At 36.9% G+C, this 25258-nt stretch overlaps 1 protein-coding gene across 3 annotated transcripts; it reads right to left on the minus strand.

The window, feature by feature from the left end:
- Nucleotides 1-4590: 4590 nt before the first annotated feature.
- On the minus strand, nt 4591-24778 carry LOC115220690 (TAR DNA-binding protein 43). Of its 3 annotated transcripts, XM_036510265.1 has the most exons (6): nt 24661-24778; nt 24323-24561; nt 18448-18501; nt 9273-9439; nt 8957-9097; nt 4591-8840 (listed from the first exon to the last, which is right to left on the minus strand). In XM_036510265.1, exons 2-6 carry the CDS (start codon nt 24558-24560, stop codon nt 8181-8183), a joined length of 1260 nt encoding a protein of 419 aa, XP_036366158.1. In that variant the 5' UTR covers nt 24561; nt 24661-24778; the 3' UTR covers nt 4591-8180. The 3 variants fall into 3 exon arrangements, with proteins under 3 accessions (XP_036366158.1, XP_029646681.1, XP_029646682.1); XM_029790821.2 differs by having other exon boundaries at nt 24323-24768; XM_029790822.2 differs by lacking the exon at nt 18448-18501 and having other exon boundaries at nt 24323-24766.
- Between the last annotated feature and the right edge of the window lie 480 nt (nt 24779-25258).

Raw genomic sequence — 25258 nt, forward strand, 5'->3', positions numbered from 1 at the left:
CCGCCTGGAGCTATGAATCTGAGTCAGGTTCTTATTTATAGAATTCAGCAAACAAAATATTTGTGGATGTGTGATAATATGTCAGCCAATCATTAAGGCGGCGATCTGGCAAAATCGTTAGCACGCCGGGTAGAATGCTTAGCGACGTTTCGTCCGTCTCTGCGTTCCGAGTTCAAATTCCGCCGCGGTCGACTTTGCCTCTCATCCATTCGGGGTTGATAAAATAAGTACCAGTTGAACACTGGAGTCAATGTAATAGACTGACCCCTTTCCCCGAAAGTGCTGACCTTGTGCCAGAATCTGGAAACCAATATGTTCCAAATATGATATTAAGTCATTAAAGACACGCAAAACAGTTGAGAATCAAAACAATGCTTAGAATATACAATAACATATTCCAATGAATTTGAACATGAATATGCTATTCGCTGATCTCTTTTTTAAGTCCTGGGTGCTATTCAAGAACTAGTTGACAGGTATTTTCTAGTAGATCGATCGACCATGTAGAGCTTCGCGCGTTGGCTTTGATTTTAACCGTTAAGATATAAACAAGTGGTGTTTACTGTTTGTTTTTTCTAGTTTTAATAATTATTTTACAGATATAGTATATCTAATAACTCAAGCTTTATAATACACTTTCTTGCAGAGTAAACTAACTTTACAATCAATAATACCATCGGTCCAAAATCAGTATTTTCCTTTTTAGTCTACAACTCTCTGCATTTGACATTTTCATCAACACGAATTGCTTCAGCTGATATCGTATTTTTTCCTTTAAAAAAAAATCATATCTATTTCTATTATTTCAGTTTTATCTTTCTTAATATGTTAAGTGTATTTTCCTTAATTAGACAGGAAACAAAATTGATGGGGAACCTTCCTAACAAGTGTAGTATACAGAATAAATACAGCCTTCCTAAATGGCTATATCCGATTCACAAATCTGATAAGTAGTATCTTGGGTATCTTTTTGCCAGTTTTCGCTCGACCCACCCTTATAAATGAAACGGAGTGGAAACCTGTCGGGTGGCCTGTACGAAGTCGCGTACGTTCCATTTGTGGATTAGGTTCAGGGTACACCTGTCCGTAGAAACTAATAAGCAGAATTGATCAAATAACTGAATACTTGTCGTCGAAGTCGACGGAGATTGTTTTGCTTCAATATTTTAATTATAAGTTTTGTTATGTAGTAGCATGTTTTATTTCGATTGGAAATTTATTCCATACCATTCGTCTGTGAAGTTCACTTGCAGAGTATATCAACACCCAGATACTAATAAGGATTCGGCTTCGACATGCCGTCGAAATGACAATGTTTAAGAGTATTTTCGAGCATTAGACTGCGGCCATGCTGGGGCACCGCCTTGAAGAAATTTTAGTCCAATGAACCGCCCCAGTACTTTATTTTCTTAAACCTGGTACTTATCTTATTGGTCTTTTTGTCAGACCGCTAAGCTATGGGGACGTAAACACACTAACATCGGTTCTCAAGCGAAGGGGTGAGGGCAAACATTGACACAAAGACACACACAAATATATATATATATATATATATATATATATATAACGGGCTTCTTTCATTCCGTCTACCAAATCCTCTCACAAGGCTCTTGGTCGACCTGAGGTTATCGTAGAAAAAGAAACTGATATAAAGTGATACGCAGTGGAGCTGAACCCGGAACCATGAGGTTGGAAAGCAAGCTTCTTACCACACAGCCACGCCTGCGCCTATATATATTCATGCACAGAACTGAAGAGTCGTCGCACAACAGTATCCTCACCTATGGTCAGTTTGAGTTGTTACTAAGTCATTACACCGTCTTGCACATGGACGAAACAATTGACACAACCTGAGCGCGTTCGTTGCGTACACTTAAGCTAAATGTCGCAGCCAAATCTCCCTAAAATAAATTGTCTTAAATAAAAGACCGCAGACAATAAAGTTCTATATACATAGATCTGCCTTGCACTTCAGACATAACTGATCCGAGTTATAATAAGTTAATCTGTAATTTAATGATATAGGCGTAGGAGTGGAGGGGTCAGTCCCACTGCGTGGCACCTTAGGCAAGTGTCTTCTACTATAGCCTCGGGCCGACCAAAGCCTTGTGAGTAGATTTGGTAGACGGAAACTGGAAGAAGCCCCTCGTGTATATATATATGTATATATGTATGTGAATGCATTTGTGTGTCTGTCTGTCTCCCCAACATCGCTTGACAACCGATGGTGGTGTGTTATGTCCCCGTAACTTAGCGGTTCGGCAAAAAGAAACCGATAGAATAAGTACTAGGCTTACAAAGAATAAGTCCTGGGTTCGATTTGCTCGAATAAAGGCGGTGCTCCAGCATGGCCACAGTCAAATGAGTGAAACAAGTAAAAGAGAGAGAGACTGAACCTAATGTCTCAGCTTGGTACTTACGTTCCTAGGCACCAATTAGTTGCAGCTATTGGTAGGTCATGTAAATCGTTGGGCTCCAGAATACACCTTTCACAGACGATATGACGCAGAGGAATGAGTGAAAATATATGTAAAGCCCTCCGCCTGGTAACTGCAACAGAATCTGGGTAAGCTTCTTGATCAACGGTCGAGCAGGATAACGATTTGATGGTCTCGGCGCTAGAGATGGCGGGGATTTACCTCCCCGCTAGCGATATAAACAAGGGTGCACTTTACACCAAAAGCTAATATGAGAGTTCCTCTCGTCGCATCTACTGCAGTAAAGTTTGTTCTGACAACGGGATAAACATAGCCTTCCAGTACGTTTCTAAACAGATTAATTACTAGACTTAATGGTTTTAAATCTTCAATGCAATTTGTAGGACAATCATGAGTCCTACGCTACGAGACTGGAAACCAAGCAACGTGTTCTCAACAACCTGCAATACGAAAATTTCCATAATCCAAGCAGTTATGGAAATTCCGAGGTTCGAGACTAATCTACGGATTACACGCAATTCTAGCTTTTCCAGTATTCCTGACCACTGTATTTGCTATAATATAATGGTGATGTCTATTCTGCTTCAAAATGTTTTAAGGAATAATCTATAATACAACAGTGAGGTAGAATCTAAAAAATGATACTTTGGAAGAAATTTCTACGTCTCAAGATGCCACCTGTTTCCCCTATCGCAGTAAGGAGCATGCTGTGATTCAATGGCATCAAGAGCGCTCCGGGTTGGAAAAATGCACTTTACTTGAAAGACATTTCTCAGCACTTTCACGTGTTAGTTGGTTCAGCGACATACTCATCTTGATCTTTGCTTCAACATCCACAGAATAGTGACCAGGTATCTTTAGAATTGATAATCCCACTTTGGATAAAATGGTTTGTTGTTCACTTCGTTATAGGTGCGTGGTTTTATTTTACTAGTATAACATGCTCACGCTAGGAAACGCGGTACACAAAACCAAACCCATTTTAATATCAGTAAACTGGAGTTTTATGTAAGCTAGTTGAGAATATAGGAAATGACGAATGGTCGCGGCATTTTCTGACATCTTTCCCATTAAGCCAATTTCACGTTCACTTCCAGACTCGCTGACTAGTTTTAAAAATCAATGCAAAACTAGTTTGCTGCTAGAGTAGCCTCCCCTGATTTGAATGCGAACGAATACAAGATTATACCAATACATTTTTGAAATCGTTAAAATTTCGTGCAAATGCCTAACTCTAAATCAGTTCATTGATTTCACAATTTAACCGACAAATTGTAAACATGAAGATTTTTTCATTTTCTTGCGTAATTTGGGAAAACCCAGTCCTAAACCTTTAACGATCAAATCAACGAAATGTGCACAATATTCCTTAAAATCTTGGGGGGGGGGATATCAACCATCTCCAATAGAACAGCGATGGCTTCAGTTTTATTGGAGCTGATTGAATTCTATTATGTCGTGTTATTTAAACCTATCGTTAACATCGCGAAATTTGTCCAGGCCCAAACTGCGATCCCTCAAGAGCAAATCGCCTTTTAGGCCTCAGCTCCTAGCAGCTATCTTTTTTTTTTTTCTTTTCTTTTTACTACCAAATCATTTGCTATCTCGAGTTCGTATTTCAGGACTGCCATTTATAAAAGCCATCCCTACACATGTGACGCAAGTTACTAAAGATTTCGCGCGATAACTCAAAACACTTCAATGTCGAGCTGGGAAATTTAGTGAAAAGGCTTTGTAGTGTTTGTAGGACGGAGCAGCTAGTTAAAGGGGAATAAACCATGGTGGAGACGAGTTATCTACCGTAGACAGCCTTTTACAATATTATACCTTTAAAGGAATTACAACAGTGGCTTTTCAGAGAGATGCGAAACTATTTTGAAGTTGTAATTCAGGCACTCATGACCACACATTCACGAAAAAGTAACAAGAACACAAGTTTTTTATGAGGTAATTTATTTTGAAAAATTACCACCGAGTATACTACAAAATTTAGCCAAACTTCAACTCACCATGGTTACTTTTTACACTTATGTGCTATTATTTCTTAATGGCATTTTGGTGCCTTGTTTAGTACTTCAGAAATTAAGTTTTAAATTTTCTCTAGTATGATTTATTAATGTTCCCCGTCAATTTTTTTTTTGCTCTCTCTCTCTTACTGCAAAAAAATTAAACGTCATTTATTTAAAATATGACACGTCCATTTTCTCCCGCTTTCTCCACCAAAAGATTCCAGGAGATGTTTTGAGTTGAAAACTCCCCCCACCACATGGATACTCACCTTGTACAACTTACCAATAAGCAATGCATCATCAGCCAAGTGACTGGCATTTCTTAACGCTTAAATGGCTTTCACCTTGTAAAAGTTGAGATAAGGATTAAGTTTTGATCGGTCTCATTTAAAATGCTTGTTGCTATGGTTATTAGTTATTCTTATGCAGAGGACCAATTAGGGTCTGTAAACCCCTGTGAAGAGTGCTCCTGAGTGATAAACAAGCGAAAACGAAGTGCATGCACCAACAGCAAATTTGACTTGGAGCCTTGTTAGTGTCTTAACATTGGGATCTTTAGAGTACTTTAGAAGCAGTGGCCAATACAGATTAGCCTGTAAATTCTTACATGCAATCGAGATTTTATCAGCGATTATGTGGTCTACTAAAAAGCAATAAATAATAGGTGGCTTGACCCAAACCCCGTCATGCTGAAATTATGTGCAAGCAAAGCGAAACTTCTTAGTTTCCAGTCCAACACAGGTGCTCGTGTTCTTCTCTAGTTGCTCCAAGCACTAATCTATTGGATGCAAAGCAAACCTACCTGAATTTTGTGTGTAATAAGGAAACAGGAAAATTAAAAACATGCAAGGAAATTTTGAAATACAAACCTTATTCTGAGAAACACAGCTTGTGAGGTTACGTAACTGCCTGCAAACGTCTCCAACACTGACAATGGAAAAACTCTACAAGCATAGACTTCCTCCATCTGGCTTTCAAATTTTCCACATTTACATGTAAGGAGCAACTTGTTCTGAACAAAGCTAAGATGAAACACTGCTACAAAATCAGCTTTCCTAGTCCTTTAAACATAACTGAACAGTCAATAGCTGTTAATATCAATCAATTATTCAGTTGCTTTGTTAGCTCTATGCTATACTTCATATAGTGATCAGCTTATTTTGTATCAAATTAATTACATCTAATTAATAGAAAGGAAACTTTCTTTTACGATTAGAATCACCTTCTCTACTTCATTAGTTACTCTCTTTTATAATTGTTGTCAATTCTAAAATTAAGACTTGCTGTTGAACTTCCTGGTTTCTGTCCTGGCAGTGTTGAAACAACATAAAATAAAATATACAACCCAAATCATTAGTACAATAAATGTCTAGTGCTTTGGGGAGAGCAGAAAGATCAATGGCAACTTTTCCAAGGCCAATGACCAAAGTGACTTACCTGTGAGTGTGTTTACCTGACATATCAATGGAAGAGGAATTGGCAAAAGATAATATCAATAAAAGCTTATGCTTACTAAATCCCCATTATCCAAGAGTTACTTTTCAACTGCAAACTTACTAAGCTAAAAGGGACCATAGTGGCAATTTAATTTAGTACTAAATTGATTCAAATTTAATAAAGCAACTTAACATTTGTTATATTTGCACACATAAAACACAATGACTTCATCTTCACTCAAACAAAACTTGTAATAGTGTTTAAAAAGATCTAGTAGTTAAGTCATTGACTAACACTTATTCCACAAACAGTTACAAGCCAGATATTCTACACAGAACCACCTTCTGCTTTCACCTGAGTGAACGCCATGTAAAAACTAGTTTCATTTGTCAGCCACTTCACCAAACTCACAATTCATACTTTGCGGAGTGCTGCCATATGCCATGGTAGAAAAGGGAAAAGTTAGGTAGCCTCAGGTTACCCTAACAAATCCTAACTCAGGTATAGGATTCCTGCTGTGACAAATTTTAAATATTAAGATTTATAAACTTTTGGCTGCATTGACTGGCACAAGATAGCTACATATGCATATTCAGAGTGGAGCAAGTATTTTTTTTTTTTTTTACTGGTGATACTCTTTCAAATGAAAATATTTAACACTAAGAAACTCATCTGAACCTTAGCTATATGTGTGTGTGTGTGTGTGTGCATGTGTATATAAGTTGTGCAAGTAAAACTCAGTACAACCTTTCTCGTGAATTGAGATATCACATTAGGTTAGTCTTACCTCTATGAAGTTCATTACAAACTTTACATTAGCTTATAAATTCAACAGTTCCTACACATTATATTGGGGGTACTTCTATATTAGGGTTTAACATAAAATTGATTAACACCCTAATATCATAAATTCAGTACATAGATATTTTCAGAGTATAGTCAAGTAAGTGGTTAAACTTGCATAAGCATTTATCTTATACATTAATCATTCTGCTATTGCATGTATTTTGCTTTGATATTTCATTTGCTGTGGAGTCAGTGGCAACACACGCATAACCAATGACAATTACTGGATTCTGTAGAACTAAGGAACCAATAATAATCACAGAAATTTCTAATTCATTATAAATTGACTTACTTTATATAAATCCATATTTACTTTATATAAATCCTACTCTATTCAGCAGAACTAAAATTTATGCAAATTTCACAATAACCAAGTGTGTTACATAAACTTATGTGTGTGTGTCGTATGTAAGTAATTTAAATCCATCCCAGTTTCACTTCGGTGGATATAAAACTGACTTAAATACGGTGCAGGGGATAGACACACAAACCTATTATATACACACACTTATTTCTTAAGGAACTGATAAAAAGGACCATATATAATGGTAATCATTCTAGTAAAAAATCAAACTGAATAATTTAATCCTTATACCACTATGATCTCTTGGGTTAATGACAGAAGTTAGCAATAAGGGAAGATTTTTTACAGTTTGATCGCAAAGTGGGAGGGAGGAAAATGTTAATGATGAAATCTAGCAATTCCAAAGTAATAAATAGAATAAGGGTTTGGCACAGCTATTGAATACAGTAAGTACTATACATACTTTCATTTTAGGGTTTTGTTTTTCTGTTTTGTTTTCCTCGTCCAAGCCAACTTCGACACCAGACACATTGTGCCTCCATCTTGACCTGCTCTCCTCCATTCGTCCGTCAGGCAAACACATTACAGTAACAGCTATACAAACTAGCAAATGATCTCACACACAACAACAGTGCAAGCATACACGTCATATTTATTTCCTTATACAAACGGCATTCAACCATACTGCAGACATTAAGAGACACACCCTAAGACAGCCATTCCGTGTTCATCAGCATCAGATAATCCGGTGAATCTATCTCATCAAGTCTGTCGAATACACTCAATGTCATGCACTCAGCCAAATGACGCTGGATATACGATGAGTAGTGTTCCCACTTGTCACTGCTGCTATAATGATCCACAGCAGAAACCACACATTAAATGGAGCCAATGAAGAGAAAATAATAATCATAATGGGGTGGAAGGAACTCTCACATCTAACACTTGCAGCACTAAGCACAGGAGTTGGAACTTGGAGATTTAGGGTTGGTTGCTTTTTTTTTTTTTTGATTTTTTTTTTGCTTTTTTCACTTTTCTGGTTGGGAGTGGGAGGGGCTTTCTTTAAAAATAAGTTTATCTGGAACATCATGATTAAATACTGAAATCTGCATACCTCCAACACTTCATTTTAAAACAAATTGTCCTTCAGTTCCAACCACCACCTGGTTTGCTATGCTGACCCCAGCCACCTGCCTGTGCTGAGCCGCTGTCTGAGGTCTGGCCACCCCAACCAAGGAAGCTATTGTTATTAGCACCTTGACCACTAGTATTAAAACTACTTAAGCTCTGATTGCTGTTTTGGTTTGAGGTATCACCTGCTCCTTGGCCAAGCCCTAAAGGGCCCCATCCACCTTGGCTACTAAGCATGGCCTGAGCAGCAGCCAGCATTGCAGGGTTCAACTGGAAAGCACTCAAGTTCAATCCCCCCATATTATTCATATTACTGCCCATATTTTGACCTCCACGTTGGTTTCCCTGTCCCCAACCACCTTGACCATATCCCTGGTTATACGGAGGCTGAACTTGATTTTGACCTTTCTTATCTCCAAACTTGTCGTAGTTTTTTGGGACTGCGCTACTGATATGGACACTGATTCCCTTAACAATATGGTCCTCCCCACAAAGACTTTGAGCGACTTCTGGATTAGAGAAAGTTACAAATGCAAAAGCTCGAAAAGGCTTGGGAATGAAAACATCAATGACCTCTCCAAATTTGCCAAAGTGGCTACGCAGATCATCGGCGGTCATATCTTCAGTGCATCGACCAATGAAAACTTTGCGATTCATCGTTTGTTGACCTCCATCCTGAAATAGAGAAGAAAGGAATCTGTAATAAATTTACATACTTTTTATCTCATGTAAACTAATGGATATTTATGAAATAACAGTTCAAATAGCATTTTGTGAGATTATGAAAATACCTTTGAATTTGGGATTCTGACATCACACCATCTTCCATCAATCATGTGCCGTTGGGAAATGCATTTCAACTGAGCCTCATAATCAACAAAACGAACAAAGCCAAATCCCTTGGACTGGCCACTTTTAAGGTCTTTCTTCACCTGCAAATGTAAGGAAAAACCAACATATTAAGTTTCCAGCAATATTTTTAAAAACTTTACATACTACAATCAAACATTTTATTACAGAAACCGTTAATAGATATTAAAACATAAATTCTAAGAGAAGTTCATTTATTTATAAACTAGATACAATGGAGTAAAACAGACAACATACCTGCACCATTAGAAGTTCTCCATACTGAGAGAAGTAATTCCTCAAGTCCTCTTCTGTACTTTTCCATGGCAAACCAAGCACTATCAAGTCACTACACTTCTGCATATCAAGACGTTTAGTTTTAGCAGTAGGATTTTCTAAGCCATCATCCCCTTTACGCTTGTTATCTGAATTGGAAACAAAAAATTTACAGAAAAACTAATGAGTAAACTCAGTTTATTGCCAAAGCACAACTAATTATAAAAATTTACATTAAAATTGAATATTTGGCTAAGATCATAAAATTGTTGTTTTACATTAATAATGCAAATATAACAGTTCTGAAATAAATTAATCAAGCAAATTACAAAATAATAATCTTGAAACTACTTTAGCACACAAAGTTTCAAGAATATTGAACTGTGTATGAAGTTACAGTACATACTTTCAAGCGAAATTTATTAAATACTTTAAAATAAAAAGCCCTACAAAAAGTATGAATTGGTAAAATAAATAATTTTATGACAAATACAATTGGTTCTAACACTGACAAAAAGTTATAAACTTCAGAAGATTAGTCAAATTGACCCAATATACAACTGGTACTTGATCACAACAGGTTTTGAACACAGATTGTTAAGAACCTAAATAACTACCACAAAGCATTTAATAAACACTAACAATGCTGCCAAATCATTCCACTAGACAGGAGTGTAATGAAATAAAAACTTATCAAATCACTCCATAAAGAAGAATATTCTCCAGACTTAGAATCCAATAACCAATAAATAAATATTCAATACATGCACTAACACACACACACACACACACACCACCATCTTCATTCTCTTAACATCCAATTTTCTGTATATGCACCAGAAGAAAATGGTGCTCTTCCTATTACCAACTTTTGAAAATGACCTTAGTTTTAGAGTATTGCTAACAAGCATCAATATATATAGGATGGTTGCTTTAGTCAAAGTAGGGGGAAATAAATACATAGACATACATACAACTTCTTAAAGACACCATCATATGTATGCTTCCAAATATCATATCTATGTATGCGATTACCATACCTACGTAAATACAATGTTACCATGTGCACATATATACACAAACACGCATATACATAAATACATGACAGGATACTATTTATATACATAATACATATAGATTAGTACAGGACAGCACACTATTGCGTGTGTGTATGTATGTATGTATGTATATATATATGAAAGAGAGACAGACAGACATTTGTATATATCTTGTATACATATACATAGGTATATCTAAGTCTACATACATAAACGTGCATACACAAATAAGCATATGGATGCAACATGTGCATACACACACACACACACACACACATACATGTACACATACGTTAAGGCACTTTGGGCAAGTGTCTTTAGTATAAAGCAACTGATATCATTTGAAGGTCGTCGTGCACAGAGAGAGGAGAGAGAGAGAGAGGGGGGAAAAAAGAGAAATATGTACACACATGGTTGTCTTCCCAAAAGCAGTTAAAAATCAATTATTTGTTGGTATTCCTTGCAAAAAAAATCATCATCACATACTGTACTTGAGAAAGGTATAGATTAGCAACAAGTATCCAGCTGTAATACAATGCTTTAGAATGTTTGTCCATTCACAGAAAAACAAACAAAATAATTGAAATTCACACTTAAAAATACATATGCATTATCTAAGTGCAAGCACATGTAATTGTTTCATCCAAGTATTTGTGTGTGCAACTATACACATGCAGAATACACAACTCGTCACTTGAGTATGGCTTTTACTGCAATATAGCTAATTACTAAAGAAAGCCTTAATATTCACAAGCATCTCTTAATCCCATTTCAAAATGAGTATTAAATCTATCTGGTTTGTAATAGGCCAGAGTGGTGGGTAATCAGGTGGATGAAACGTTTTCTGAAGTGAGTGTTGCATTTTCTGAAACATTTCACTAGGGACAAAAACTGGATATCAGCTTCATGTTGTCAAGCAGCAAGTTTGAATTGAAAGTATTTTTGAAAGAAGACCTTGAAAAATCTATGAAAATATGTGGCAAACATAAAAACCACACATATGATTATGAAATAGATATTTCTATTTCCGAAAGTGAAACAATGCTAACAGTTCCAATAATGATAAAAGTTAATTTACACCTGAATATAATAAGAATTTTAAAACTTCAGTTATTTTTAAGAAACTACATGCAGCCAGTGTCTCCAAAGGAAACAAAACCATTAGATTTTTTTTTTTTTTCACATTTTTCTTTGAAGCAATTACTGTGGAAACAAATCATTTTTCAGAACATAAAGAGAAAAAACAGTTTGAAGTTTCCACATGCTTGGAAGAAAGTGAGAAAACAGATAATTTTTAATGTGTGAGTGTGTGTGTGCATGCACATGCATACATATATAAATTTGATTTATAAACATTTTTTTTCAAATTTACTTCATTATCTCTATCTATCTTATGTGTGTGACAAATTTCAATTAATTTGTATTACAAATCATTAAATGGGTTTGTATTTGTGTATGAGTTTATTTCATTTAGTTAATGACATCTATTTCATTTCCTAGTTTTCTTCAAAGACAAATTCCAGAATTTTCTTCTGCTTTACCTTTCTTATGCGCAATCAGGTTTGACCAATAGATAATCCAGTAATTTGCACAATTTCTCTAGATTAAAATTTTGTAGTCTAAGGAGGGTCATCATGCCAATATTAACACATGCACTGGTTCAATTCCACTCCTTTATTCTTAGTCAGTTGGCTAATCGATTGTTTGTTTAATTTGGTTAAAGTCATTTGTTTGGTTTTTGTTTGTCAAAGCTCTTGTAACCTTTCCAATGACTTTTAAAATTTGGTTTCAGTCTGATGTGGCTTGGTCTCTTACGGCTGAATGCCCTTCCTAACACCAACCACTTTACAGTGTGTGCTGGGTGCTTTTAACATACCACTGGCACAGTGGTATGCATATGCCTATCTACAACTATACACACACACACATTGTATGATGCTCATTTAGAATCTGCAATGCTATACGGTGGTTGAGAATTTGGGCCTGAATGCAGACCCTACAAAGACTGGAAAGAAATAAAGCAAACATTTTGTTGGATCTGCAGTGCCAGAGTACATGAACAACACTACAACTGTGCCAAGAGAAACTAGGAATAACAGGAATCAGATTTAGTGTGCAAGAGAAACAAGTGCACTGGTGTTGGTTCATAATGCATACAGAAATGGCTTATTGTATAACAAGGGCCAATCACAGTCGGTGGAACTTGTGGAAGATGTAGAATGAGGTAATAAAGGCCAATGTCAGGAACCTGAACCTCATGAAGGACATGATTGGTTGTATGTAGTGTTCAAGACCCATCCAGCACTACAGGATCTGGAGTTCAAAAAGCATAATGCACACAAGTTCTGGGAGTAATGTTTAAGCAAACAAGTGGGTCACTCACCAATGTCCTTAACAAGTCAAAATGCAGACTCCACACAACTGGGTCCCTCCTTCAAATCACCCCTCATTTTTACCATCCTTACTCTCCCACTGATGATTATCATCTACTTTATACTAGTTTAAATCCATTCCTTACTCTTACCACACTCTTGCAATCATACAACCAACTCTCCTGATTCTTCCATTCTCCTTCTTGGACAAGCTGCCTCAAGGATAGATTCACTCACTCCATTACCACTAGTTATTTCTCTTACCTGCATCATTTAAATTACCCCCACACACCTACATAAAATGTGAGGTGTTCATTTATCTCCTCGATAAACTTCCAACCAGACTTTAACCTTTCAAATCCTTACATAAAGCACATACCGTATCTCAACTCCTTAGATACATGGTCATATCCTTAGTGCTGATGCCATAAAAAGATCACCTACACCCAGCAAAGTAGGATGGGCACCGAACTGTAGAAATTATGCCAAAACTAAGACACTGGAGCAAAATATATTTCTCCAACCTGCAGGATCCACTTAAAACATCCCATCTCTTAGCATAAAAAAACCAAGAATATATACTGAAACAGGCACGTGTGAAGATTCGTGTATGTATGTATATATATATATATATAAAATTTGTATATTATTTTACTGTCCAATTTTCTATGTTCTCATGGGTTGGATGGAATTAGTTGAAGCAGATTTTTCTGCAAACAGATGAATTCCTGGCATCAAGCCTGCCTCAGCTGTTTCTAAGGTAATATTTTCCCATGACCAGACATTTTCGAATATTGAAAACAGCATCACAGTAACACTTGCTTATAATTATCACAGTCAAGGAAAGGATACAGGAACACTAGCACACGTGCGTACACACACTAACCAATTGTAGTTAGTGTGTACACACGCACGTGGCTGGATTCTTTTAGTTTCAGTCTGTCAAACCTACTCAGGCTTTAGTCAGCCCAGAGCTATAGTAGAAAACATTTGCCCAAGGTGCCATGAAGTGGGACAGAACGCAAAACCAACACAGGCCTGTCTGTGTATACACATATATGCATTAGGTGTGTGTTTGCTGTGGAAATATTTCATCAGCATGTAAGAAATTTCTTTCTCTACAGATAAACAGTTAACTATTTAGGGTATTGTAAAGAAAAAAGAAAAATGAAATGTCTTAAACTATGAACTATTTTTTTTGTTTTTGTATGAATCTTTAACTTTGTCCAACCAAGAAGAGGTTCTCTCCCCTTTAATAGCAATTTCATCAGGGGCAAACCGTGGTTTTTATATACAGTAATCCCCTGTTACGTTTCAAACCCCCACCCCAAGATAGGTGAAAATCCGAAGTAGAAACTGTACTGTATATTATTTTTATTGTCTTGATAATTTGAATACATATATTTTATTATAAATGTAAAACAGCAGAGGAATAGACGTAAGCTTAAATAATAGGTGAACTGCAATATGGCAAGGGATTACTTTGTGTGTGTGTATACATATATTCATATTTAGTGATTCAAGGGCTGAGAGTTTCGTGTGCATTAACTTTTATATGTACCTATTATCCTTAATCTCTCCTGTTCACCTTGTACTTTCTCTCTCTTACCTGGGGGAGTCGTGTATTCAACTCTCCAACAAGACAACTCTTCCCATACCTCAATCATATTTTCACTTTCAATACTTATACCACACTCAGTTGAGGGGGACTTGTCTTCGAAGTAATTAATGACCTCGCTAGTGCCCCCCTCCACTACCGCCCCCCCAAAAAAGCAGACACTGTCCAACCATGCCACATGGAGAAAGGGATGTCAAATAATAATAATTATGCATATACTTGTGTATGAACATATACATATGCATATGTGCGTATCTATATATATATATATATATACATACATACATACATATATATACACACACAGTGTACAATTCAGTTCAATCAACTGAATAACCCATTCCAAATTCACATGCAAGCTGTCAACCATTCCAGATATACTCAACATAATTCTCAGGAATAATCAGCATGCTAGTGTGTGAAACAAGGTTGTGCCTTTCAAATTACTGGTACAATCCACACAATTCTGTCAATCCACTTTTACAAGATTCAGATTAAACTGAAACTACAGAAAATGACCTCTAAGATGCCAAGCACTGAATTAAAGTTAGGATTTTGTCGTTATGAAGGGAACATAACCATTTGGCCTTATGGTGTGTGTGTGTGTGTGTGTGTGTGTGTGTGTGTATATATATATATATAAATAAACATTACGTTGTATAATTAGGGTTCAGTAAAAAAATTTACTTTACCACACACCGAACTTTTAGAAATAGCAGCCAAAAATTTTTAGCTATTTCCTCTACTATAAGAAAAGTCTCCCAGACAATTTCCCTCTATACCTACATGAATTATTTTTGAGTATACATTGTCTGGGAGACTTTTCTTATAGTAGAGGAAATAGCTAAAATTTTTTGGCTGCTATTTCTAAAAGTTCGGTGTGTGGTAAAGTAAATTTTTTTACTGAACCCTAATTAAACAACGTAATGTTTTAAATATACCGTAAATGGTCTTTTTACATACTGAACACTACTTAGTAAAATTATTAATTAATAATTAATTAATTTTACCCTTTTATTATTGACTCTCTCTCTCTCTCTCTCTCTCTCATATATATATATATATATATATATATATATATATATATATATATATATATATATATATATATTATATATATATATACACACACACATTTACATAACCACAGGCACAGCTGCATGGTTACGCAATCCACCCCCCAACTACATTTTCAATTTGGTCAAGTGTCTTGAGCAGAACAAAATATTAACTGGATTTGGTAGATGTAAACCAGAGAAAGAAACCATCAGGTATGTCTTGACACCATAGAAAAGTTAACATAAACCATCATCATCATCATCATACAACCAGTCTCTTACTTCCCAGCCACAGGGAAATAAAATATTACCTCTCTTACAAATGAGGGGGTTGGGTAACATGAGCATCAGGCTGCAAAGAATTTTGCCTCTGCATTCCGAAACATGGGTGGGTTGAGATTAAAATGACAAATGTTATATATACATGTATATGAATATAAATATTACCTCCCATAAAAACAAGGGCATCCAGATATAGAGAATTCCGTGTGATCCAAGCATAAAGAAGAACATTAAAATAATAATCACTACATAAATACATTATACAAACATATATATAAGACCAAATATGCACAACCACCGCTACATACCCAAGAGGTATACTTCAGAAGTAGGATGGCACAAAATGTGACATGGATAGAGCTGGCACATAGAAGGCACTGAGAAAACCTCTACCCAATTTTTATCCACTTAATTTTATTTACAAGGCTGAGGATGACTTCAAACTTTGGTAAATGAGACATTCACAACCATCAAATATCATGTCTATGGTGCAAACAACTTTGCCACTTCAAAATGCAAATCTCATACATTATATATATGCTCAGGAGTGGCTGGTGTGGTATGAAGCTTGCTTCCTAACCACATGGTTTCGGGTTCAATCTCATTGCATGGCACTTTGGGTGTTGACTATAGCCTCGGGCCAACCAAAGCCTTGAATGGATTTGGTAGACGGAAACAAAGAAGCCTGTAGTGTATGTGTGTCTGTACCCTCACCCCACCATCACTTGTCAACTGATTTTCGAGTGTTTACATCCCTTGGCAGTTTGGCAAAAGAGATTGATTGAATGAGTATCAGGCTTACAATAAGTTCTAGGGTTGATTATTTTGACTCAAGGCGGTACATCAGCATGACCACAGTCAACTAGCTGAAACAAGTATATATATAGGTGTGTGTGTGTGTGAATCTACAACTTTATGCACATGTCTGCACAGATTTACAGAAAAATGTATATCACAGGTATCTATGCACATTCACATCTGCATTCACCTGTGAATGTACAGATGCGAATGTGTTCACGTGTGTATATATATGCATATGTTCACATGTATGTATATATATATATATATGCACATTTTCACGTGTACATCATCATCATCGTTTAACGTCCGTTCTCCATGCTAGCATGGGTTGGACGGTTCGACCGGGGATCTGGGAAGCCAGAAGGCTGCACCAGGCTCCAGTGTTATCTGGCAATGTTTCTACAGCTGGATGCCTTTCCTAACGCCAACCACTCCGTGAGTGTAGTGGGTGCTTTTTACGTGCCACCTGCACAGGGGCCAGGCGAGGCTGGCAACGGCCACGTTCGGATTGGTGTATTTTACATGCCACCGGCACGGAAGCCAGTCGAGGCGGTGCTGGCATCGGCCACGAGTCGGATAGTGCTTTTTACGTACCACCAGACCAGGGATCCTGGCTGGTTTAATTCGATTTCGATTTCGCTTGCCCCAACATGTCTTCGCAAGCAAAGGGGGTTGGCATGGGTGCCTGTCGTCGGATGAGGTTCTATATCGACTTCGCTTGCCTCAACAGGTCTTTGTGTCCAAGGGAGGAAAGGCATTCATAAGTGGGCTGGGCTCACTTGTCCTGCCTGGTCTTCTCACGTACAGCATATTTCCAAAGGTCTCGGTCGCTGGTCATTTCCTCAGTGAGGCCTAAAGTTCGAAGGTCGTGCTTCACCACCTCGTCCCAGGTTTTCCTGGGTCTACCTCTTCCACAGGTTCCCTCAACTGCTAGGGATTGGCACTTTCTCACACACCTATCTTCATCCATTCTCGCCACATGACCATACCAGCGCAAACGTCTCTCTTGCACACCACAACTGATGCTTCTTAGGTACAACATTTCTCTCAAGGTACTAACGCTCTGTCAAGTAAGTACACTGACATTACACATCCATCGGAGCATACTGGCTTCATTCCTCACGAGCTTACGCATGTCCTCAGCAGTCACGGCCCATGTTTCATTGCCCTGTAGCATGGCTGTTTGTACACATGCATCATAGTCTGCCTTTTACTCTGAGCGAGAGGCAGCAGAGTCACCAGCAGAGGTAAGAGCTCCCTAAACTTTGCCCAGGCTATTCTTATTCTAGCAGTTACACTTTCAGCGCACCCACCCCCACTACTGACTTGGTCACCTAGATAACGGAAGCTATCAACTACTTCTAGTTTCTCCCCCTGGAAAGTGACGGAAGTTGTTTTCTGCAGATTTTCGGAGGTTAATGCTCCCGAGCATCTGCCACATACAAAAACTATCTTCCCAGTTAGCCTACCTTTGACATTGCTGCACCTCCTATGTGTCCATAGCTTACACTGGGTACTCTTCAGATCGAGCAGGGCCATCTTCCTGAAGACATTTGTGGATTGTCTACCTTCCTACTTATTAGTACTTTGGTTTTAGCTAGGTTGATTCTAAGGCTCCTCGATTCTAAACCCTCCTTCCACACCTGGAACTTCTCCTCCAGCTCTGATAGTGACTCAGCAATTAGAGCAAATAATGATAGTTAAATTTCATTTTACATTGAAGTAGCTATGTTTAATAACATTTTTAGACTTAATCTGCAGACAATTTAAGATTAACTGTATCTTGGGACTCTTTAGCAGAGTTCACTTTGTTACAAGTATTTAGGCCAGGTTTCTAGAGTGATGCTAAATTTTGCTCTTCCCCTTCCAACTAGACCTTAAAAAGCCTGCATTTATGAAAACAACAATTCAATACAAGTGAGAGACAATCTCTAGTTTTAAAGTTCATTAAAAAACAGATATATTTACCGAGTTGTCTTTCACAAGTTTCCCCATGGTTTATCTCAATGCTTGTAAGAGCCACTAAAAAATAGGATGGTCACAGTGGAAATGTTTTTGGTCATAAGTCAGCATTATATATATATATATATATATATATATGCACATGTTCACGTGTATATATATATGCACATGTTCACGTGTATATATATATATATATGCATATATTCAGGTATTTATATATGCACATATTCACGTTTATATATATGCACATTGATGTATATATATTCACACAAGTACATATTCACATATATGCACAGATCCACATGTATAAATGCACTCACATGCACATGTATATATGCAATTCATATGTACATATTCACACGGACATGCGTGCATATTCACACATACACTCGCATGTATTGACATATGCACATACATACACATTCACATGTACAGACATTTACGCATACCTATATATGCACATATTTACATATAAAAACATACATATATATACACATATATATTTACACACACAAGTACATTTTTACACACCTGCATATGCACATATTTACACACACACATACATATGTATATTTACATACACATACATACACATGTACATATGCATATATCTATATACATATTTATGTTTATATGCACATATTTACATATACATACATGTATATATGCACATATTTACACATGCATTATATATATATATATATGCACATTTTACACATATAGATGTACAATGTAACGTATGCACACATATGTATAAATATACAGGCATTAGTTAGTTATGTTAGTTAGTTAATTTGGCTCAAAAGCAAATAGCAAGGCCATGTAGGGGGACATGGAGTTAAGTACAGGGTGGTGTTCATGTAAAGAGTTCAGGCCACTTGAGGTCAAGGGAGGCTTTGAACACAGACATGCACTCACAAGCATAAATACACTCTTGCATTCACCTCCCATATTATCCATTGCATCTCCCCACCACTTTTCTCACTATCCAGAACCAACTCTGTGGCTGTCCCCTCACTAGAACCACTGAATTATTTTTCCTCGTGCATTATGCCCATTTTATCACTCCACTCCTGCAACCTACCCAAAGGTCTTCTCTCCCTCTCTTTCTTTCCTGCCACCACCGTCAACAGTGTTACCATATTGGTAGCAACCCAAACTCAGGCACCCTTCTCCCCTCAATCCCAACAGATGTCGCCAACGTTCCTTCTTCCATTTCTTCCCCTACACGCTTTTGCAAACCTCTATTCTCCCCACCCACTACTGAACTTGCTGAGGTGCCACTCATTTTACTCTTTTAAATGTGAACAGCCATGTAGTTCCTCTACAAAAAAACTGCACTACAACCTCTTCCTCTATACCTTAAACCCTATCTAACAGGGGCAACATCTACTCGCTAAGTTCGTTGATTTGCAAGCTACGTGGTGGCACGTGGCATGAATAAGGCTCCCAAGACACACTGTAAAGTGGTCAATATAAGAAAGTGTATCCAGCCACAGAAATCATACCAAAGACATTTGTATACGATGCAGTCCTCGTCAAACCATCCAACCAATGTTCCATGAAGGCATGGAATATGGGCATTTGATGATGATATAACCTGTGTGAAGACCAGAGTCGCAAGAGACTGATTCTACCAAAATAATATATCATTCACCTCTATTATGGTACTGAATACTTCGTTGACAGCCAACACTAAACAGATTATGTATATGTGTGTGTGTAAAACTATACATATATATACACACACAATTATATGCACATATACACTTACATAGCAATATAAATGAATATATACATGTGTAATATCACAATACATCTCTGATTATATATATAAAATACACACATACCATCATCATTTAACATCCATCTCCATGGTGGCATGGGTTGGACAGTTAAAGTGAAGCTGGCTAACCAGATTGTGCCAGCCTTTGTCTGTTTCGGTATGGCTTCTATGGCTAGATGCCCTTCCTCTGGATGCTTTTCACATGGCACTAACATCAATCAGGTCACCAAGTAACTCACAAGACAAAGACACCTTCGACAGGAAAGTAGAGTAGTATGGGGGGGGGGTTGTGTCAATTGATGAGAACAGAGGGATGGGTGTCTTGCTATAGAGACTAAATGGATACTCCAGATGGAGTGAGTAGGTAGAGAATACAGAGAAAGGTTTCATTAGAATATGGAGCAGAGAGTGTGAGGCAGAAGAGGTGACTAGAGCAAGTGATGGTAAAATATAGGAGTGGCTAGTGGGGGGGAGGGGTTATGACAGGCAGCAAGATAAGCAGGACCAGGATGGAGTGTAGCAAAGGGGAGAGAGCAAGGACTGAAGGTATAGAAAGGGAATGATTGGTGCAAATAGCGGAGGGGGGGGGTGAGAAATAGAAGTGGTTCCAGAGAAGTGGGATCAAAAGAGATGTTACGAGATGGGGCAGTACCCCCAGTCCTCACACATACAAGAATACTCAAGTATTTTAAGATATCACGTCTACTGTGGTAGGTATCTTCTCCATAAGGATCAGTATACTGAGATCAGCTTTCAACAATACTTCATCCAATATCTTCTTGGGTCTCCCTCATCTCTAAGTTCCATTCAGTGAGTGATTAGCACATCTTTATGCAACTATATCCTCGTCCATATGCATCACATGAACTAGTGGTCTTCTCTTGCACACATATATAACGCACACAACTATATATATATATATATATATATATATATATATATATATAATGCGCATGCACACAGTCAACAGCTGAGATTCAGAGATGCTCCATATAGAAAACACGTATTAGTGCTCAAATAATTTGAGTTTACACTCCAAAACCTTTATTGAGGACTATGTCCATAGAACAAAGAGTGGCTACAAAAGGATTCCAAATGAGCTGATATGGAGATGATGTAAATAAACAATACTTACACGGGTGGTATTCTTTTGATATGACTCCACAAAATCAAAATAATTCAATGTGGCTGTTTCTGTGTCTCGTCAATGGGAGGAGGAGAAGAAAGCTAAGGGGTTGTACTTGTGAGTGCGTGCTTGTTCTCATGTTTGTGTGTGTCCTGCTCTGTTTTTATGTATTTATGTGTTGTGGAACATAGATATAACGAAATTATGCCAGCAATGTCTCATTTTAAACTTGAAGAAAGCCTTGTTATTTTCAACAGAGACAATACTTTTATGAATCTCATAAAATGCGTGAGGCAGTCCCTCTTTTTCTCCATGCATGTAGCTTTCTTCGCCTCCTCCTCCCATTTCGTCAACTGACAGTTGACAAGACAGACACGTGCTTTCACGGAAACAGCCGAATTAAAGTGTTTTGACTTTGTCGAGTCATATCGAAAGAATACCATAAATTTTAAATATAGGGTAAAAATTAAATATCAATTTTTTACCAGTGGCCAGCGCGAGTAAAACTGTCCGTAGACTACAAATATTATATTATATGTGTGTATAAAAGAAATGGAAGTCCAATCCCAATAGCTTTCCGTGGTTTGGGATTCAACTCCCATTCCTAGTGTGATGGAAAACCACTTAGTGGCTTTCATCAGTGTATAACTCTTATACACACACATATATGGGGTTATATATATACACACACACACACACAGATATATATATATAAATACAATAGGTATAAATATACAAATATTAACACATTTTCAAATATATCTATACATATATACACACACCTGTATATAAATTTAACAGGTATAAATATACAAATATATTAATATATATTCACAAATATATCTATACATACACACACGTGTATGTGTGTGTGTGTATACATACTACACTGGTGGCAAACCATTGCCAAATGCATTTTGATTTCGCAAACTGTCGTGCGATTTCATGTTCGCTTTGGTAGCCAGCTTTTGACAGAAAGATGTCGGTCGCAAAGATTGCATTTCCAACTCTTAATCTGTCTGATACATTCACAAAACCTCTTTTTTCAAGTTCGTTTTAACTGTGCTGAACGCTAGAAATACCTTCCTTCACCAAAGACTACCGTCCATCTCGACTATCAGACAATCTATCTTCCCAGAACTGAGCATCTTTTCAACACAAATGCACAGCTATACACATACAAATACATTTAGACATATATAAATGTATGCACACACTCGTATATACACATATTAATGCATAACCATAAATGTATATATATATAAACATGTATACCCATATATAAGCATATACAGGTGTGTGTGTGTATGTATTATTCATATATACATACATAGGCGAGCGTCCGTATCTATTCCTACATTTTAACGCTACGCAAATGTTGTGATCGCAACCAATAGTGAAACTAGATTTCGATACGTTTCTGATGGCATCAAAGACTCACTGATTTCAGCAGCGAACACATTTCAGCAAGAAATATTTATTTAGAGCATTAATTGCATGTAATAATTATGCCCAGCTTCGCATAGAAGACCTTTTCAGAATTTTCTTCTCAGAACAAAATGCGTTTTATCTGCCATCCAATACGGAAATAATATTATCGATACCCGATTGATTTGTTAAACCTACCCACATACGCTCTCCACTCAGGCCCCTCCCTCCCCGGCTACTTTGTTTCGTCATAACTTTTTTAAAAGTGCGTACTTTAAAACGAAAATTTCAAACACATTTTTGATTGTGGAGATTAGGATTATACCAACATTATTTTTTTTTTTCCTCATTGAAATTGTTTCGGATCATTCTGTTTCTTATAATTATCTTTAAATTACATTTTTCAGAAATGTATAGTTCTTCAGGAGTGCAGATTAGATTAGGGTTTAATATTAAACGGTTCGTTTGCTTTCACTTTTGTGAAGTACGTCGAATAGGAAATCAATAAGGATTTGAATTATTTCAAGTTTTGTGTCGTTTTAGGGGGTTTTTGTTTCTTTTTTATTAGAGTCAGAATTTATATAATGCTAATTATATTTTTGTTTTTCTTTTTGTTGGGTTTTTCTATGCCGGCAGCAAAAAAAAAGGGGCTTGCAACAAAATGAAGAAAATGCACCTTTTGAGGAAACTTATAATTAAGGCCCTGAAAGAAGATTCACTTGTAACAATTCTTTCATTTGCACCAAAGTGATGCTGTAAACTCGAAATCGCCATATATATGTGTGTGTGTGTGTGTGTGTGTGTGTGTGTATGCGTGTGTGTATGTGTGTGCGTGTGTGTGTATATATATGTGCATGTAATCTACATTTGTTTTAATGTGCAAATTATTCTTCGATCTTATTTCTATGTTCTCGTGATTTTAATATGATAATTATTTGCCAAATATAAGAAATATAAAATTTGCTCAATAATTTTTCTACCTTTAAAATATTTGATCAGTTTCGTGTTTAATATATGAAAATATATAAATTACACAGAAGAAAATTTCATCTAGAAAATTAAAACTTTGTCTTGTCTTGTATGAAAATGAGGAGAAAGGTCAAAAGTAGGCAATAATTTGGGAGAAAAGTGTCTTTTTCGATTTATTTTGTCAACCGTTGAATGCGATTACAAGATTAGTCGTAAGGTGTAAAGGGGTTTATTGTTGTAGCCATGGTAGGTAGGTTGGTCCTTTAGCGGTGGAGAAGGCAAACAAAAGGGTTTCGTGAGCGGAAAAGAGAAAGAATGGCGGACAAAGACGAAGAAGAAGGAAATAAATTAGGAGGGAAAAAAGAAAAAATGATCAGACACAGAAAAATCTTGTAATTTAACGACGAAAAATGGTGAAAGAAACTATGTTAGCGAATTAAGAACATATAAGAAGAGGTTTTTTAAGAAAAAACTTGTGGGATTCGTCGAAAAAAGTGAGAAAAAAGACGTAAAAAAAGGCGAAGGTGAGAAAATGGTGAGGAGGAAGAAGAATGTATTTAAGGGTTTCATACCTTTAGGGAATACGGAGATATAGACAAGGTTTCCCCATCCCTCATCTGGCGGGTGAAGACGGCCGTCGGTGAGCCGGACCCCGCGCATGCCACATGTTTCGGGGTTTCGATATTTGAGGCCGCAGGCTCCGGGGAACTGAGCGACCAGAGTGGTGAGCAGCAATGCCCCATCTTCTTCGGTTGGGACTTCGATCGGTTCGTCGTTCTCATCTTCAGCAACTTGGATGTACTGGCTCATCCTGAAGAGTTTAAGCAACACAAATATATATATATATATATATATCAAGTACTGAAGAAATTTAAGTTTAGGGGGTCTTTTTTTTGGCTATTCTTTTTACCTCGGGATGTCGTTAGTTGCGATCAAAAAAGATAGAGAAACCAACGAAGACGGTCGCACGAGTGGAAATATGGCGGAATGCTCTTCAACGATTCTCCTGGTCTCGCGCTACGCTGACCTGATTTCAAAAGAAAAAATTAAATTTTCACACACATAATTATCTTACGTATACAAAATTACTTTTAAATAATCAAAACTTAACGATTAAATATATTTAAATGTAAAAACTTGACGTAATAATTATATTTACCGAAGCTGCGAGAGAAACGACGCGTTTTGATTGGTTGATTTTTCGAAATCCCGCTGTTCTTCTTTTATTTCTTCCTCCTCTCCAACGGTTTCCAGGCTGTTCAAAGGTCAACCGTCTCCCCCCTCCTTCCTCCTCCAATGTCTCCCTAAAATACTTCGTCATTTTTCTTTTTCTAATTCCTTGCAATATTCAGATATTAAAAATAAGAATCTTTATACTTAAAATGTAGTTTTATAATAGAATCAACACTGATTTTTTTTCTAAAGATATTTTATACTATGCTCAACCCCCTTAAATACCCGCCCTTTTTTTTTTCTTCCTTTACATGAAGAATTTATAAATTATGCAA

Source organism: Octopus sinensis, linkage group LG17 (assembly GCF_006345805.1).
Source record: "Octopus sinensis linkage group LG17, ASM634580v1, whole genome shotgun sequence".
Classification (NCBI taxonomy): domain Eukaryota; kingdom Metazoa; phylum Mollusca; class Cephalopoda; order Octopoda; family Octopodidae; genus Octopus; species Octopus sinensis.